At 49.1% G+C, this 14,716-nt stretch overlaps 1 protein-coding gene across 4 annotated transcripts; it reads left to right on the forward strand.

Moving 5' to 3' along the window:
- The first annotated feature begins 1,798 nt into the window (after window positions 1-1,798).
- On the forward strand, window positions 1,799-14,517 carry Trmu (tRNA 5-methylaminomethyl-2-thiouridylate methyltransferase). Of its 4 annotated transcripts, XM_035440808.1 has the most exons (13): window positions 1,799-1,955; window positions 3,963-4,128; window positions 5,745-5,929; window positions 6,154-6,260; window positions 6,554-6,676; window positions 9,135-9,307; window positions 10,449-10,502; window positions 10,578-10,644; window positions 10,980-11,012; window positions 11,862-11,962; window positions 13,321-13,465; window positions 13,880-13,962; window positions 14,097-14,517. In XM_035440808.1, exons 3-13 carry the CDS (start codon window positions 5,829-5,831, stop codon window positions 14,247-14,249), a joined length of 1,140 nt encoding a protein of 379 aa, XP_035296699.1. In that variant the 5' UTR covers window positions 1,799-1,955; window positions 3,963-4,128; window positions 5,745-5,828; the 3' UTR covers window positions 14,250-14,517. The 4 variants fall into 4 exon arrangements, with proteins under 4 accessions (XP_035296699.1, XP_027251996.1, XP_027251997.1 ...); XM_027396195.2 differs by lacking the exon at window positions 5,745-5,929; XM_027396196.2 differs by lacking the exons at window positions 5,745-5,929; window positions 10,980-11,012.
- Window positions 14,518-14,716: the final 199 nt, after the last annotated feature.

Consider the following 14,716-nt stretch of genomic DNA (forward strand, 5'->3'; position numbering starts at 1 on the left):
CAGTGTTCTGTCTGCCTATGTCCCTGCAGACCAGAAGAGGGCACCAGATATTTTGGATGGTTGTGAGCCATTATGTGGTTGCTGGCAATTGAACTCTGGACCTTTGGAAGAGCAGCCAGTGCTCTTAACCATCTCTCCAGCCCCGAGGTGAGGTTTTTTTTAATTTGGTTTGCACATCCTAAACATAGTCCAAAGGGAAGGGAAGTTAGAATAGGAACTCAAAACAGGAACTGAAGCCAAGGCTCCTTACTGGCTTGTGCCTTCTTTTACAACCCAAGGTCACCTGCACAAGAGTGGCCCTGCTCACAGTAGTCTACACATTAGTCATTAATCAAGAAATACCCGACGCTGGAGAGATGGTTTAGCAGCTAAGAGCACTGGCTGCTCTTCCAGAGATCTTGAGCTCAAATCCCAGCAACTAAATGGTGGCTCATAGTCAACTATAGTGGGATCTGATACCCTCTTCTGGCATAAAGGCATACATGCAGATAGAGTACTCATATACATAAAAAATAAAGAGATGGCTCAGCAGTTAAAGGCTAGGCTCACAACCAAAATGTAAGAAAATCCCACAGACTTGCCTAAGGGCCAATCTAATGGAAGTATTTTATCAATTGTCCCCTCCTAGCTTGGGTCAAGTTGACAGAAAATTCTAACTAGGACAACATACTTCGTTTCTGCTACTTTGTAGTTGGCCCTATCACAGGCTCTGGCAGAGAAAGTGAGACTTGCTATATTAAATGCCCACACCCAAGAAGGGAGGTCCTGGTCCCCTAGGCTGACGTGTGTTATCCTTGGCTAGGACACTCCCTTGCCCTCTTGGCCTGCCCAAGTCTCCTTGGGTTTTCCTTGCTCATACCCTCCCGCCTCTTTAGTTTTTAGGCCTAGTACATATACTTGCTTCTTCCAACATTCACCCACCACCTGTCAGGTGCCAGGCTCCCCACAATGAATTCAGAAAGAGCCACAGCTCCAGCCTGATGTCCCAAAGGCATTCACTCATCAAAGCTGACCCCTCAGAGTGCTTGCTGTTCTTATCCAAGAATAGCCCATGAAACACACATTTTTTGTTTGTTTGGTTTGGGTTTTGTTTTTCGAGACAGAGTTTTTCTGTGTGGCCTTCGCTGTCCTGGAACTCGAGCTGTAAACTAGACTGGCCTCGAACTAAGAGATCCGCCTGTCTGCCTCTCGAATGCACTCTTAAGTCGTCGTATCTCTATGGCCACAGCACCAGGTTCGATTCCAAAGCCCCCCTACCCGCTGTGGCCCATTTTTCCCAGTTCACTGGGCCTCCAAACCATGTTCCCATCGCCTACTCCAACACGCTAACCGAGCAGCTAGGAAAGCCTTACTGATTAACAGTCCATTGTGCTCTGTCCTCCACTGGCCTTTGCATCCTCCGGGCCTGCAGCAGCTCGACATTGGCACCAGGAGGACCCGCTGCCAGCCCTCGGAACATCTAGTCTGTAGTCCAGTCCCTCTAGCCAGTAACCATGAGGCGCCAGCTGCAGACACAACACGGTGTCCTCGCCCTTGTGCACCCAGGACGCCTTTGGGAACACAAGCCAGAGCGGAGGCTGTTCCTGGCGCAGCTGAATGGGGAGCATAGCTGGACACTGAAGAAAAGGTGGAACAGGAGCAGCGGGTAGCGGCTGGGAAGCCCGACCCGCTCAGCTCGTCACGGACCTCTCCAGGACACGATCAACCAAGCACGTCAGCCAACACGCCGCGCGGAACCACAAGGCCAGCAGAACGCCGGGTGGGCGGAGTACGTTTCCGGCCGGGGGAAGAGTGAGGACGCCCCGGAGGCGGGACTTCCGGCGTAGCGTGGACGCGGCCGCAGGGCTGCTGGTAGGAGTTGCGGTGTATGCAGATGTCGGCGCTGCGGCACGTCGTGTGTGCCCTATCTGGCGGCGTGGACAGCGCGGTGGCTGCGCTGCTGTTGCGGCGGAGAGGTGAGGCCAGGGTTCCTCACTGGAACCTGGGACAGGAACCGGGCTCATCCAGGCCTGAGGCCTGGCCTCTGCACACTCCGCGGGCCTCCGCTTGAGGACGGCCAACCTCTGCTGATTGAATCACTCATGTGTTTCCCCTTCGTTGGATGACAAACTTTCCTCCCACGGCTACCATATCTTCTTGATTTCTAAGCGTAGCCCCACAGGACCTTAGGGGCTGGATCTGATACCAACTACCCATCTAAATTCCTCCCGCTGTGTGGTCCCACCTCATTTCGTCCGCATTCCGCCTTCACGTGGTAGTGTTTATGGAGCCTCAGCCGTAGATCACCTTCCCCGAAGCGCGGGCAAAGAGCCTGAATTTGGATAAGTTAATTAAGCACCCCTCCGTCAAGTGGGATGACCCCAAATTTGGCGTGGCTGGAAATGACATAGTTTGCATTGAAAGGGTTAGCCATGCAATATGAGATAGTTCGGAAAGCAGGAGCGATTGTTTTATATTATAATCACAGCTGCCATGCGATGTATTAAGTGCCAGAGAGGATGGGCATAGCATGTGCACTGTGTGAGAAAGAAGCAAAGCCTAGAGGCAGAAGCTCTGTAGGAGTTGTCTACAAAGGACTGGCTGCTGAGGCAGAGTCAGTACCACAGGCAGGAGTCAGAGGAAAGAGTGCTGACACGGTCTGGCCAGGGTAGGTAGAGGGTTAATCTCCAGGTATTGAAGCTGACATGGTATTAGGGAATTTGGGATAAGGGTGAGTAGGCAGGCCTTTGAAGGTTTCCAGTGAGGACTGTGACTAGATGCTTGGGGGGGTGGGGGGGGGAGAGGATACAGTAGGTTGACTGTTCTCCCAGATTTATCATTTTACTATTTAAGGAAGATAAGCCCTGCTGTCTAGTTTGTATGTCAACTTGTCACATGCTGGGGTCCTCAGGGAAGAGGGAACTCAGAAAATGTCCCCATCGCGTTGCCCTGTAGGCTAGTCATTGAGGCATTTTCTTGACTAATGATTGATGTAGGAGGGTTCATTCCTTCATGAATAATGCTACCCCTGGGCAGGTGGTCCTGGTTTATATAAGAAAGCAGGTTGAGTAAGCCATGGGGAACCAGCCAGTAAGCAGTGTTCTTTCATGGCCTCAGTTTCTGCCTCCAGGTTCCTGACCTGAATTCCAGCCTTGGTTTCCCTTGATGATGGACTGTGACTTTTAGGGCAAAATAAACCCTTTTCTCTCCAAGTTGCCTTTGGTCATGTAATTTATTACAACAATAGAAACCTAGCCAAAACATAGGCTCTTTCCCTTCAGACTGCAACATATCTTATTTCTATCTTTCCTTGGATTTCTTTCATATAAGAAACCGATGGACATATCAGGGGAAAGCATTATCCTCTCATTCTGGCATTGAGGGCTCTAGGAGGTGATGCCCTATCATGCACTCCCTAGAAGGCTGACCCACCCTGGAGTGCCTATCTCCCTGTATGTGGGTCATATCTCTTTGTGAGATAGTTGATCAAGCAGATATGGCATGCAGATAGTGAGGTTCTAAAGCTCTGTGTAGAGTTTGCTCATTCTACAAACTTGTAGGTTTTTAGCTCTCCTTATGCACTCGCTGGGCATTGTACTAGCTCTGGGGATCTAGGGTTGGATTACGCCATCTCTGCCCTTGAGGAGTCCTCTGCTTTAGTAAGTTAAGTGCAAGACTAGTTCAAGAGCTGAGCCCAGCATGGTTAGTGTCTGTGGTAAAGCAGAGTCAGGTGCTTCCAGATGCAGAAGAGGGCCTCATCCCGTACTGGCATGTGCATGACCTAATTTGCATGGCATTTCAATGCACTGGCCTTACCAGTGCAATGAGCGCTAAAGGGAAGAAGAGCCTACAGGGATTACACTACAGTGTAAGCCAGGCACTAGGCCACATGGACAGGCTTGGACTGCTATTCAGAATATACAGGGGCACCAGGGCTGGAGGGGTATGGTGTGTCCGCTTTTCACCCGAATGTGTCTCTCTAGGCTACCAGGTGACAGGGGTGTTTATGAAGAACTGGGACTCACTGGATGAGCATGGTGTTTGTGCTGCTGACAAGGACTGTGAAGATGCTTATAAAGTTTGTCAGCTCTTAGACATCCCTTTCCATCAGGTATCCTATGTGAAGGAGTATTGGAACGATGTGTTCAGGTGAGTGCAGGCCGCCTCACACTCGGGGTTTATTGTACTGTGAACCTTTTCAAGGAAGGATGGAAACAGCCAGTGCTTCTCCACAGAGGTGGCCAAGACTGCTGAAGTTGACCCACAGCACCCTCACTACTCTTGGGCTATTTCCCACCTGCCAGAGGTTTCTTTAATGCCTTTTCTGAACCATGGCATGAAGAGTGAAGGCTGAGGTCTCCCCAGAAGGTGCTGGGAGATGGGTGTCAATACCTGGTGTACTGTGCATAAGTGGTTATGGGAGTGTTCTGGTTATGGTTTTTTTGGTTTTTTTTTTTTTGTGACAAAAGCCCAGGGTCATGTGTGAAGAGGGAACTTCAACTGAGAAAATATAGGCAAGTCTGTGATTAATGATAGATGTGGGCGGATACAGCCGACTAAAGGACAGGTGGTCCTGGGCTGTAGAAGAAAGCAGGCTGAGCAAACCATGGGGTGCACGCCAGTAAGCAGCACTTCCATGACCTCTGCATCATTTCCTGCTTTGACTTCCCTGAAAGACAGACTGTGATGAGGGCATATAAGCCAGATAAACCCTTTCCTTCCCAAATTGCTTTTGGCCATGGTCTTTATCATAGAAAGCAAATAGAAAGCAAAGTAAGGCAAGAGGGGTGGAGGGAGTTTTGTGAAGCATTGCCTTGGCCTATTGAAAACAAACAGTAAGCAAAACTTTTACCAAATCAAACATAGTAATATTTATTTATTTGTTTGTTTATTGGTTTTTCAAGACAGGGTTTCTCTGTGTAGTCTTTGCTGTCCTGGAACTCACTCTGTCCCTAGACTGGCCTTGAACTCACAGAGATCTGCTTGCCTCTGCCTCCAGAATGCTGGAATTAAAGGTGTGTGCCAACACAGCCTAGCACAAACACAATAATTATTACTGTTTACTATATGCTCAGCAGTGTGCTACATCTAAATAATATAAAGTATATACATCATAACCCTATTTTGTAGGAATTGGCTATCTACTTGAATGATAGATTCTTTACCAGAGGTACTGATGGTGGTGAGCATCCTGTAGGAAATTCCCTGGTTTGAGAGGAGGGAGAAAGGTATGGCATAGAGTATGGTCTGGCAGCCTAACAGAAGAGCAGGGGCCTGAGCCACTTCAAGGAAGGCTTAAGTAGAGTCTGTTATTTGGGGTACAAGAGCAGCAGTGAGGGTGTTCATGTTCCTCATCTACCTCAGGAATGTGTGAAGTTTGGCTAGCCACTAATTCCTGCAGAGAAAGACACCCAGGCTAGTCTCTGGTGAACCTTCACAATGCTCAATGCCTGGAAGTCCTTGCACATGTCACAGATAACAGGCCATGTTCACTGTGGGTTGCCCTTGCCTAAATAGGCCTGTCTCAACTTTGCCACTTAGAAGACCTTTGACAATTCATTTGATTTTTCTAAGTCTCAGTTTTCTTATCTTTAACTCAAGGATAATTCTCATACCTACCAGGAACGTTGCAGGAATGAATTGAAGTCATACAAAGTTCTAGACCAGTGCCTGGTCCATATACATATGTTTTGGGAATTTTCCTGTTGCTGTGATAAAGCACTCTGACCAAGCCAACTAATAGAAGAGTTTATTTGTGCTGACAGTTTCAGAGGGATGAAAGTCTACCATGGCAGCAGGCAGCAGACATGGCAGCGGAACAGCAGCAGAGAGGGTGACCTGGGAATGGCATGTGGCTTTTAAAACCTCAAAACCCTCCCCCAGTGACACATTTCTTCCATCAGGACTACCTCCTAAGCCTGCCCAAACTGCACCACCAAGTGGGGGCCAAGTATGCAAACTTCTGAGCCGATGGGGGTCATTCTCATTCACACCTGTGAGTTCTGAGAAGTTTCTTGACATAGTAGGAAAATGATAATGAAGCTCTCACGGTGGAGAGAAGTACAGTTTTGGGACAATAAAGAGAAATTCCACATTAAACAAGCAACTTAACTTTAATTTGTTTTTTTTAAGGAATGTAGCACTTAGATCTGAGGGTGTTTTGCTTTATTCTAGTGACTTTCTGAATGAGTATGAGAAAGGAAGGACTCCCAACCCTGACATCATGTGCAATAAGCACATCAAGTTCAGTTGCTTTTATCATTACGCCGTGGACAATCTTGGTAAGGAATTGGGATCTCTTCATCTGCTCGTTAAAGTCATAGCTTTCCAGACATAGTCAGAAGCCAGAACCTTGTAGACAGTTTTGTCTTGCAGAAGGAAAGTGCTCACTGAATAAGAAAGAGAGAAAAGCCTGATGTCTGATGGAGAAAGTACAGTCTGATGAAGACATTTTCTTAACTAAGGATTCCTCTTCCCAAGTGACTTCAGTTTGTGTGGAGTTGACCAAAACTACAGTACAACTGCCAGCAAATTAAGCCTCACGTTGGATCCTTGTGTTTTGTAAACCTTCCAGGAGCAGATGCCGTTGCCACTGGCCACTATGCAAGGACCTCCCTGGAGGATGAGGAAGTCTTTGAGCAGAAGCACACTAAGAGACCAGATGGGCTGTTCAGAAATCGATTTGAAGTCAGAAATCGTAAGTTCATGTGTGTGGCCAGAGCTCTAATCTCTGTGAGCACGGGAGCACTTTGAAGGATGACAGGAGTGGGGGCTGAGCATGCAGCCCCCCTCCCAATCCTGTGTGCTCCCGGATTAGCTGGTTTGTTTAGGTTCAGAGTTGCAAAGGCACAGGTAACAGCAGGGTCACCTTCCCCGGGCCTGTGGGTGAGCATTGTAATGCTCTGTCAGGAGTCGGGGTGAGAGCTGGGGAAGGTGATCAGAAACTTATCATCTAGGTTATTACATGTTGGTAAGTTGAACTTCCAGAAATATTTGACGGTAATAATTGGAATGGTTTTAACAGGGTCCCAAGCAAATGGAGAGTGACTTCCCATCCTGAGTAGATAAATCTGCTCATGTCAAGGACATGTTCACCTTTGTCTATTCCATACTTGTTGTGACCCTCCTGAGATAGTTAAGCACTGCGTTGAGTGGTACCCTATGCTAGTTTAATAATGCCTCGGTTTCCAGTGTGTGTTTTAGACAAACCAAAGCTGTTCTGTGGCTTTGGTCTGAGTCCTAGGGGATCATCCAGGTGGAGGCAGAAGAGATCTTGGGCTCAGGGAATGTCAGTAGTTGTGGAACTGACCTTTTAACCAGCTGGTTTTCTTTTTTTCTTTCTTTCTTTCTTTTTTTTTTTTTTTTAAGACTTATTCATGTATTATGTATACAGTGTTCTGCCTGCATATCTGCTTGCAGACCAGAAGAGGGCACCAGATCTCATTACTGATAGTTGTGAGCCACCATGTGGTTGCTGGGAATTGATCTCAGAACCTCTGGAAGAGCAGCCAGTTCTCTTAACCTCTGAGCCATCTCTCCAGCCCCACCAGCTGGTTTTCATCTGAACATGTTGCAGTGCCTGGCAGGACAAATAGGAGGGCAGGATCCCGGAAACAGATAAGCTCTGAACTCTAGCAGGCTTCATCAGATGTTAGCTCCGTCTGCTCTTTCCTTCTTTGGCATTTTTGTTAGTGTTACCAGCTTCCTGTTTCAAAGTCATGGGTTTTCATTGTGTTTTATAATAACTCAGAAGGTAGATATGGGGACACACCTGTAATCCCAGCATTCTGGATACTCAGAAAACAATCAGTCGAAAAGAATCCAAGACAAAATAACTCAGAACCAAGAGAAAATGCACACAAACACTATTTGAGAGAATTTGGTTTTGACAGAGATTGAATTCTAGTCTTATTTTCAGCCAGTTGCATTGTTTCTGACAAAGTAACAGGTCAGAAATGGGAGGCAGCTCAGTCTGTGGAACAGCCTTTTGGCACCTGCATCATCATGGGCCAACCTTAGTCCTGGCTGTAAAGATGGGGGAAATGCTCCTTTATAAGGAGATGTGAGAGCCAGGAGGTAGAAACCTATAGGCAATATGATGCTCACTGCTGCCTGTTGTGTGAAGTGTGCAGTGGTGTTTAAATTGTAGAGCTGGAGAAATGGTTTCATCAGTAAAGACAATGACCTCAGTTCAATTCCCAGAGCCTATGTAAAAACAGCAGGCATGGTGGCATGTCCATGTAATCCCAGCACTGGGGGAGGCAGAGATAGGCTAGATAGGCTAGCCTAGTTGGTAAGTTCTGGGCCAGTTAAAGACCATCTCAAAAAAGAAAGTGGTGACGCCTGAGGAGCAGCAGTTGAGGTTGTCACCTGACTTCCACACTCGTGTCCTGACATGGACAAGCTCTCAAATGCATGTACACACACACACACCACTGAGCTGGTGTGTGTGGAGTGCTCCACATTTCACTCTGGGATTTCTCCTAGCACTATGTGTGAGAAAGGGTGGGAGAAGCAAATCTGCCCACAGACCAGAGTAGGAACTGTCTTCTTAGGGAAATTTACCTAGCCACCTTCTCAGTCCAAAGTCACCAGGGCCATCATCACTCACAGCTGTGTACATGCAATAAGCTTTCCTTAGAGTTAAGTTGAGAAAGTTAGAGAAACCACAGCAGGGGCTGGCACAGTTTGGACTCTGTAGCAAAGCTGTTTCCATGCTGTTGCTGAGCTGCAGGCCAGAGCCCTGTGTGTTTCTTTGCACACTGCACATGCCTGCAGTTGATAGGCAACTTCACTGCTGACCCTACTTCAGCATAATTCTGGATGAGCTGTCTTGTTCGGTCTCCCAGATGTGACTAGATTTATTTTAGGACTGTTATTTCTCACTTTACTTTTTTTTTTTCATATAGTCTTAAAATCAAAATTACAAGCAGGGATAAGTTTCTGTATGCAAAATCTACCTTCCCTGTGTTGTTCCTTATAGATAGATCAACCAGGGGCCATGTACTTTAGCCATGCTGGTATTTTTTCCCATAGTCTTTTGAGATGGGTTTGTTTCTGGCAACTGGCGGGTAACTGCTCACACTGAAGGGCATTAAAAGCAAAGAGTTATTATCTGTGTTCCTGCAATGACTTTTGTTCTTTACTCTTGGCAGCCGTAAAACTTCTCCAAGCAGCTGACAGCTATAAAGACCAGACCTTCTTTCTCAGCCAGGTTTCCCAGGATGCCCTGAGAAGAACCATCTTCCCCCTGGGGGAATTAACAAAAGATTTTGTAAAGAAAATAGCTGCAGAGAATAGACTCCATCATGTGCTTCAGAAGAAAGAGGTAGGAGTGAGCAGCTGGCCATTGATTTGTGAATGTTTCCACCCATGTTGTCATGGCACAGTCAGGACTGGGCTCTGTGGGGCCTTTGCTAGGACCCATTGGACCAAGCCACAGCGCGGTTGCAGGTGAGGAGCAGCTGAGGCTGACCTCTTCCTCCTTTCCCTTCTTGTGCCTGCTGTGGCCAACTGCTTTCTCAGCAGACATGGTAACTGGCTTAGCCAGGCAGATGAGTGTGGGTGGGGAGCAGCCATCCTGGCCCTTCCCATGAGACAGGAGTCTGCAGCCATCTGTACACAGTGCTGCCTATCCAAGGAGACAGTAGCAAGCAGACAGTTCCTCTCCACCTTCTCAGAGCTCCCTGTAGAAGGACACTCATATACTGCCTCTGAGATACCAGGCTATCCCCTGTTGGGGGAGAGCTGGAATCCTGGGAGAAGCCCCAGTAAGTCCAGGTTTGATTAGAGGTTGGTACAGCTTCACCTGGAGCCACGCATGGCTGTGCCTTTTATGAGCAAGTCCACATTGCCAAAGAGAATGTCCCTTGCCTGTTCTGCTGCCTTCTCTGTTTTTCATTTGACAGCGTTTCTCCATGGTAGGAACTAGCAGAGGCACTGCAATAAATGGGACAGACCCCTTCTCTCATGACCTGTATTAGAGAGGGACACACACTGGGGAGTAATGGCAGAGCTGTTTGCCCCGTGCAGTCCCAGGGAGATAAGCTCCTTGCCTGAAATCCCAGCTGGGCTCAACCAGCTACAGCCATCTCCTCCCTGACTCCCCTGCTGCCTTGAGTTGGCATGACCCTGCTCCCTGTCCATGCGTTGGGGTCTGGCTCTCCAGAAGTGAGCAGTCTAGTTTGCTCTCCTGGATTGCTCATACAGGTTTTCCAACACAGTTTAGTTGCAAATGATGTAGTGTGTTTACATGATAGCATCCACTTTAGAACCAAACTCGGAAAGACAAGATATTCTCTAGGCCTCCAAGTTCTGTTTTGTGTTGGTGCTGAATTCTGGGGCCTCCTGCAACATAGCCTGCTGTCTGTCTGGCACTGGTGCTGTCCTCCTAGCCCAGCCTGGCTCTCTGTTCCCTGCTTTGCCTCCTGGCTTCTGCTTACATCATGTTGGCCTTCCTCTCATTCCAGAGCATGGGCATCTGCTTCATTGGTAAAAGAAACTTCGAGCATTTCATTCTTCAGGTGAGTGTCCTCTGACATGAGTGGCTGTCAGGCACTGGGCCTGGGTTTCCAGTAGTGATGAAACTTGTCTTCCAGTATTTGCAGCCTCGGCCTGGAAAGTTTATTTCTATCGAGGATAATAAAGTTCTGGGAACACATAAAGGTGAGTTCTGCCAGCTTTGGGAACTAAAGGCCAGGACTAGCTCCTATCCATCCCATGAAGGGCTTGGGGAGGTCTTGAGGGGAATGCTGGGGTGGGTACATGTGGCATGAACAGTCACTCTGACAGGAACTTGGTGTGTACGTGTGTGTGTGTGTGTGTGTGTGTGTGTGTGTGTGTGTGTGTGTGTGTGTGTGTGTTTTACATTCCTAAAAGTATGTTGTTGATTGCTACGGGAGTACAGGGAAGACTGCAGGAATGCCATTGGGGAAAAGAATGTGGCTGACCTCATAGCCAGGTGACTGAGGACCATATGGGTGCCATTTACGTAATCACAGAGGAGGACCACCATGACCAGCGCTGTGCTGCATGTGAGGACAGTCACAAGTGCTCATTGTGGGGACAAGCAGTATGGGCTGGAAGGGACATGCCTCCTGAGACTTGATGTCTGGACCCAATCTGTGAGACTGGCTAGAAGGTCAGGGTACACTTTTTTTGCGGGGGAGGGGGAGTTCGAGACAGGGTTTCTCTGTGTAGCTTTGGAACCTTTCCTGGCACTCACTCTGGAGACCAGGCTGGCCTCCAATTCACAGAGATCCGCCTGCCTCCCGAGTTCTGGGATTAAAGGTGTGTGCCACCAATGCTCTGCCAGGGTACACTTTTTTGCCATGTGTGGCCCCTGTGGAGGGAGCAGGGCTCTGTGAGAGGAGGGAGAGACCCAGCTGAACTGGGTGTTGTATTAGAGAAGAGAGTGACTTTTCTGGAGACAGTGCTGCTGTCCCTAGCAGCCAGCAGTTAGGAGACAGTGGCTTTGGACTGCCCAGGGTGCAATGAGTCCTGCCAGATTGCCTCTACCGGGTACATGCATTCCTGAGGAGGTAAAGCTGGTGACTAGGTGGCCCTGCCCCATGCATGAGGTGGGTGTACAGTGCAAATGCAAGGAACATGCTCAGTAGGCACAAGCCGACTTTGAGAGCTGTATCCCCACAGGGTCATAGCCACCAGATGAAGGAGCTGGCATTTGTACCAGGCTCAGTACAATCCTAGTTTGTCATATCTCTAAAGTCCTGACCTCAGCTGGGATGTGCCCAGGTGTGTGATTAGGGCTAAGAGTCCTTCAAGCCAAGAGAATCACAGTTTAAAGTCAGTGTGCCTCATAGCAATTTATAACCTCCCATTTATGAGGACTGAGATGTGCCCTCTGGAACATTGTTTCGTAGGTTGGTTCCTGTATACTTTGGGACAGAGAGCTAAAATCAGTGGCTTGAGAGAGCCCTGGTACGTGGTGGAGAAGGATGGCATCAAGGGTGACGTGCTTGTGGTGAGTGAGATTGGCCTTCACTGTCTAGTATGCCAGTAAAACAGGAGTGTCCCAGTGCCTGGAGCTGCAGACCTGCCCTCCATAACTCCTGGGACATGTATAAGGTAACAGAAGGTCTTCATATAAAGTATCACTAGGCTCCTGCTGTGTGCTGGCCTTGTACCACTCATTGCTACCATTCGTAGAAAAACCTGCCCTGTTTTGCAAAGAAGGATGAGACTCAGATAACCAGCAAAGGCCTCTCATGGAGAGGAGGTCATCATAATGCCTGGTAAGCCCTCCCACCCACCCTCCATGGGAGGGTCCTAGAGGTCTTTGTGGGCTGAGAACCAAGTTATGAGAACCAAGTTAACTGGAACCAAGGTGAGCCAGAACCAAGTTATGCCCTTGGTTACATGAGACCCTGGGCTATGGAATAGAAATTCTCCAAGAGGGCAAGCTTTGAGGAGATTGGCAGTATCAAGATATATTTGGGGTTATGAACTGGATGGGCATGGAGGAGTAGATGCTGCTGGCAGCCTGCCTGTGCATACATGGCAGCCCCCAACCCTCACTGAACCCTGCTTGAGGCTGGCTAAGCTGCCAGCTGCTGTGGTCAGAGATGCTGAAGGACCCACAGGACCCTAGGCTGCAGACGTCACAGATGTCTTCTAGAAGAGCAGCATGGGAATTGCCTACTCAGGCTTCAGTTAAGGCATCTTTAGCATAAGCTCTCAGATGGGCCTGCTGAGAAAAGTCAGATGGATTGGTCATTGGCTCAAGGGCCCAGGCTATCTCAGTGTCTTAGCACCCAGAGTCTCAGGACTTAGTGCTCCTAGTTTTGCCCCAGTGGCGCCTTGGCCACTCTCGGCAGCACCAGGGCTCTTCTGTGTAGAGACTAGTGGTGATGGGAACAGGTACAGCAGAACCAATCCTGTGAGTGAGAACTGCTCAGGCCAGGCAGGGCCAGCCTCACAATTCTGCAGCCACCCAGGTGGTTGGGGGCCTGTATCTTTCAGGCCCTGCTTTCCTCAGCCAGCTGTTGCTGGTGGGATCCCAGGAGGCCAATTGTGTGGCTGACCTACATCTCTAGCAATAGAAAACCACCGTCAGAGAGCATAACCGGGTAGGGGTGACGAGAAGTGGGGGGCTCTCACTCCTGCCCTCTTCTTCTGCCCCTCTTGTTCCTTTCTCATCTGAAAACCAGGGTGAACAAACCCTTAAGCTGACATGAAATGGATTCTACACATGCAGCTGAGCGGGGCTGGCTTATAATTAGCTGTGGATATGCTTTTAGGGTTCTTATGATGCCTGCTGAGGGCTTTGGGGTGAGAGCTGCTCCTCTCAGAGAATCACAGCGTCTGCACTCTGCTCTGCAGGCTCCCCAGGTAGACCACCCAGCTCTGTACAGGGACCTGCTCAGGACCAACCGTGTACACTGGATTGCTGAGGAACCACCTGCCACCTTGGTCAGAGACAAGATGATGGAGTGCCATTTCCGATTCCGCCACCAGATGGCACTAGGTGACTGGATGGAAGGGGCCCTTGTTGCTAAGCTCCCTGGGTCAGATTAGGCAAAACAAGAGAGACTGTGCATTCACAGTACACCCTTGAGCACATCAGGAAGTTCCCATCATTGATATTGTGTAACTAAAAACTCCTTATCCTCTGTCAGCCACAGAAAGGGGCCTAAGGTACAGGAATGTCATTTTGTCAGAATTGCTGGAAGTTGGGTCCTCATATAAGGAATTGAGTTATAGTATATACCAATCTGAGGTGTCATGTTCATAGCCAGGGCAGCTTTGAGCCTTTTGGGCACTGTCCTGTCCTCCAGCAGGAAGAATGTTGGGTGTCCCTGCTTCCACAAGCTGCTATTTCTCCCTAGAACTGTGATTAGCAGTGAAAGTAGACTCACCCATCCCATAACTCTCCCCACAGTCCCCTGTGTGCTGACACTCAACCAGGATGGCACTGTATGGGTGACAGCTGTGAAGGCTGTACGGGGCCTTGCCCTGGGACAGGTGAGTGGGGCAGTGGGAAGTAGAATGAGGGCCTCAACATTACTGTCCTGGTTAGGCTGGGTGCCTGGTCAGCTTTGCCCTGGAGTCTGAGACACATCCACAGTGAGCCTTCCCCCACCCCTCTTTCTTTCCAGTTTGCTGTCTTCTACAAGAGTGATGAATGTCTTGGCAGTGGGAAAATCCTACGGTTAGGGCCGTCTGCCTACACACTCCAGAAGGGCAAGAACAGAACCAGAGTGGCTCCTGAGGTCTCCAGTGACAGCCCAGGCCTGCACCCGACACCCTGACAAAGGCCAAGCCGCTGGGAGGAAGCATTAGAGCAATCTTGGGCAGGTTGATCAGTGATGATGCTTGATGCTGCCAGAATCAGTGGGCTGGCTGCAGAGCCAGGGCAGCATGGGGAAGGAGTGTCTCTGCGCTGATGCTCCAGTACACCAGAAGCATTCACTGGCCAGTGGCTCTGCCTCCAGGGCCCTGATGGAGCTGCTCTTCCACAGTGCAGTGCACGGAGGCGGCACAGGAACAGCATTAAATAAAACTGTCAAGTAGTCTGACCACTGTGGCTGTGCACCTTCCATTGAGCCTCCATGTGGCATAGCAGGCATGGGAAGAGTGGTAGCCCTGTTCCCCGCTCCCTGGGGCCTGAGCTCTCTCCAAAAGGAAGGCAGAGTTTTCTGAATTAGTCCTCTCCTTATCTGGAAGTCTGATATGTGTCAGATAACCCTTTAGTTGGCAGAGTCCACACCAAGTAGAA

Source organism: Cricetulus griseus, chromosome 2, assembly GCF_003668045.3.
Source record: "Cricetulus griseus strain 17A/GY chromosome 2, alternate assembly CriGri-PICRH-1.0, whole genome shotgun sequence".
Classification (NCBI taxonomy): domain Eukaryota; kingdom Metazoa; phylum Chordata; class Mammalia; order Rodentia; family Cricetidae; genus Cricetulus; species Cricetulus griseus.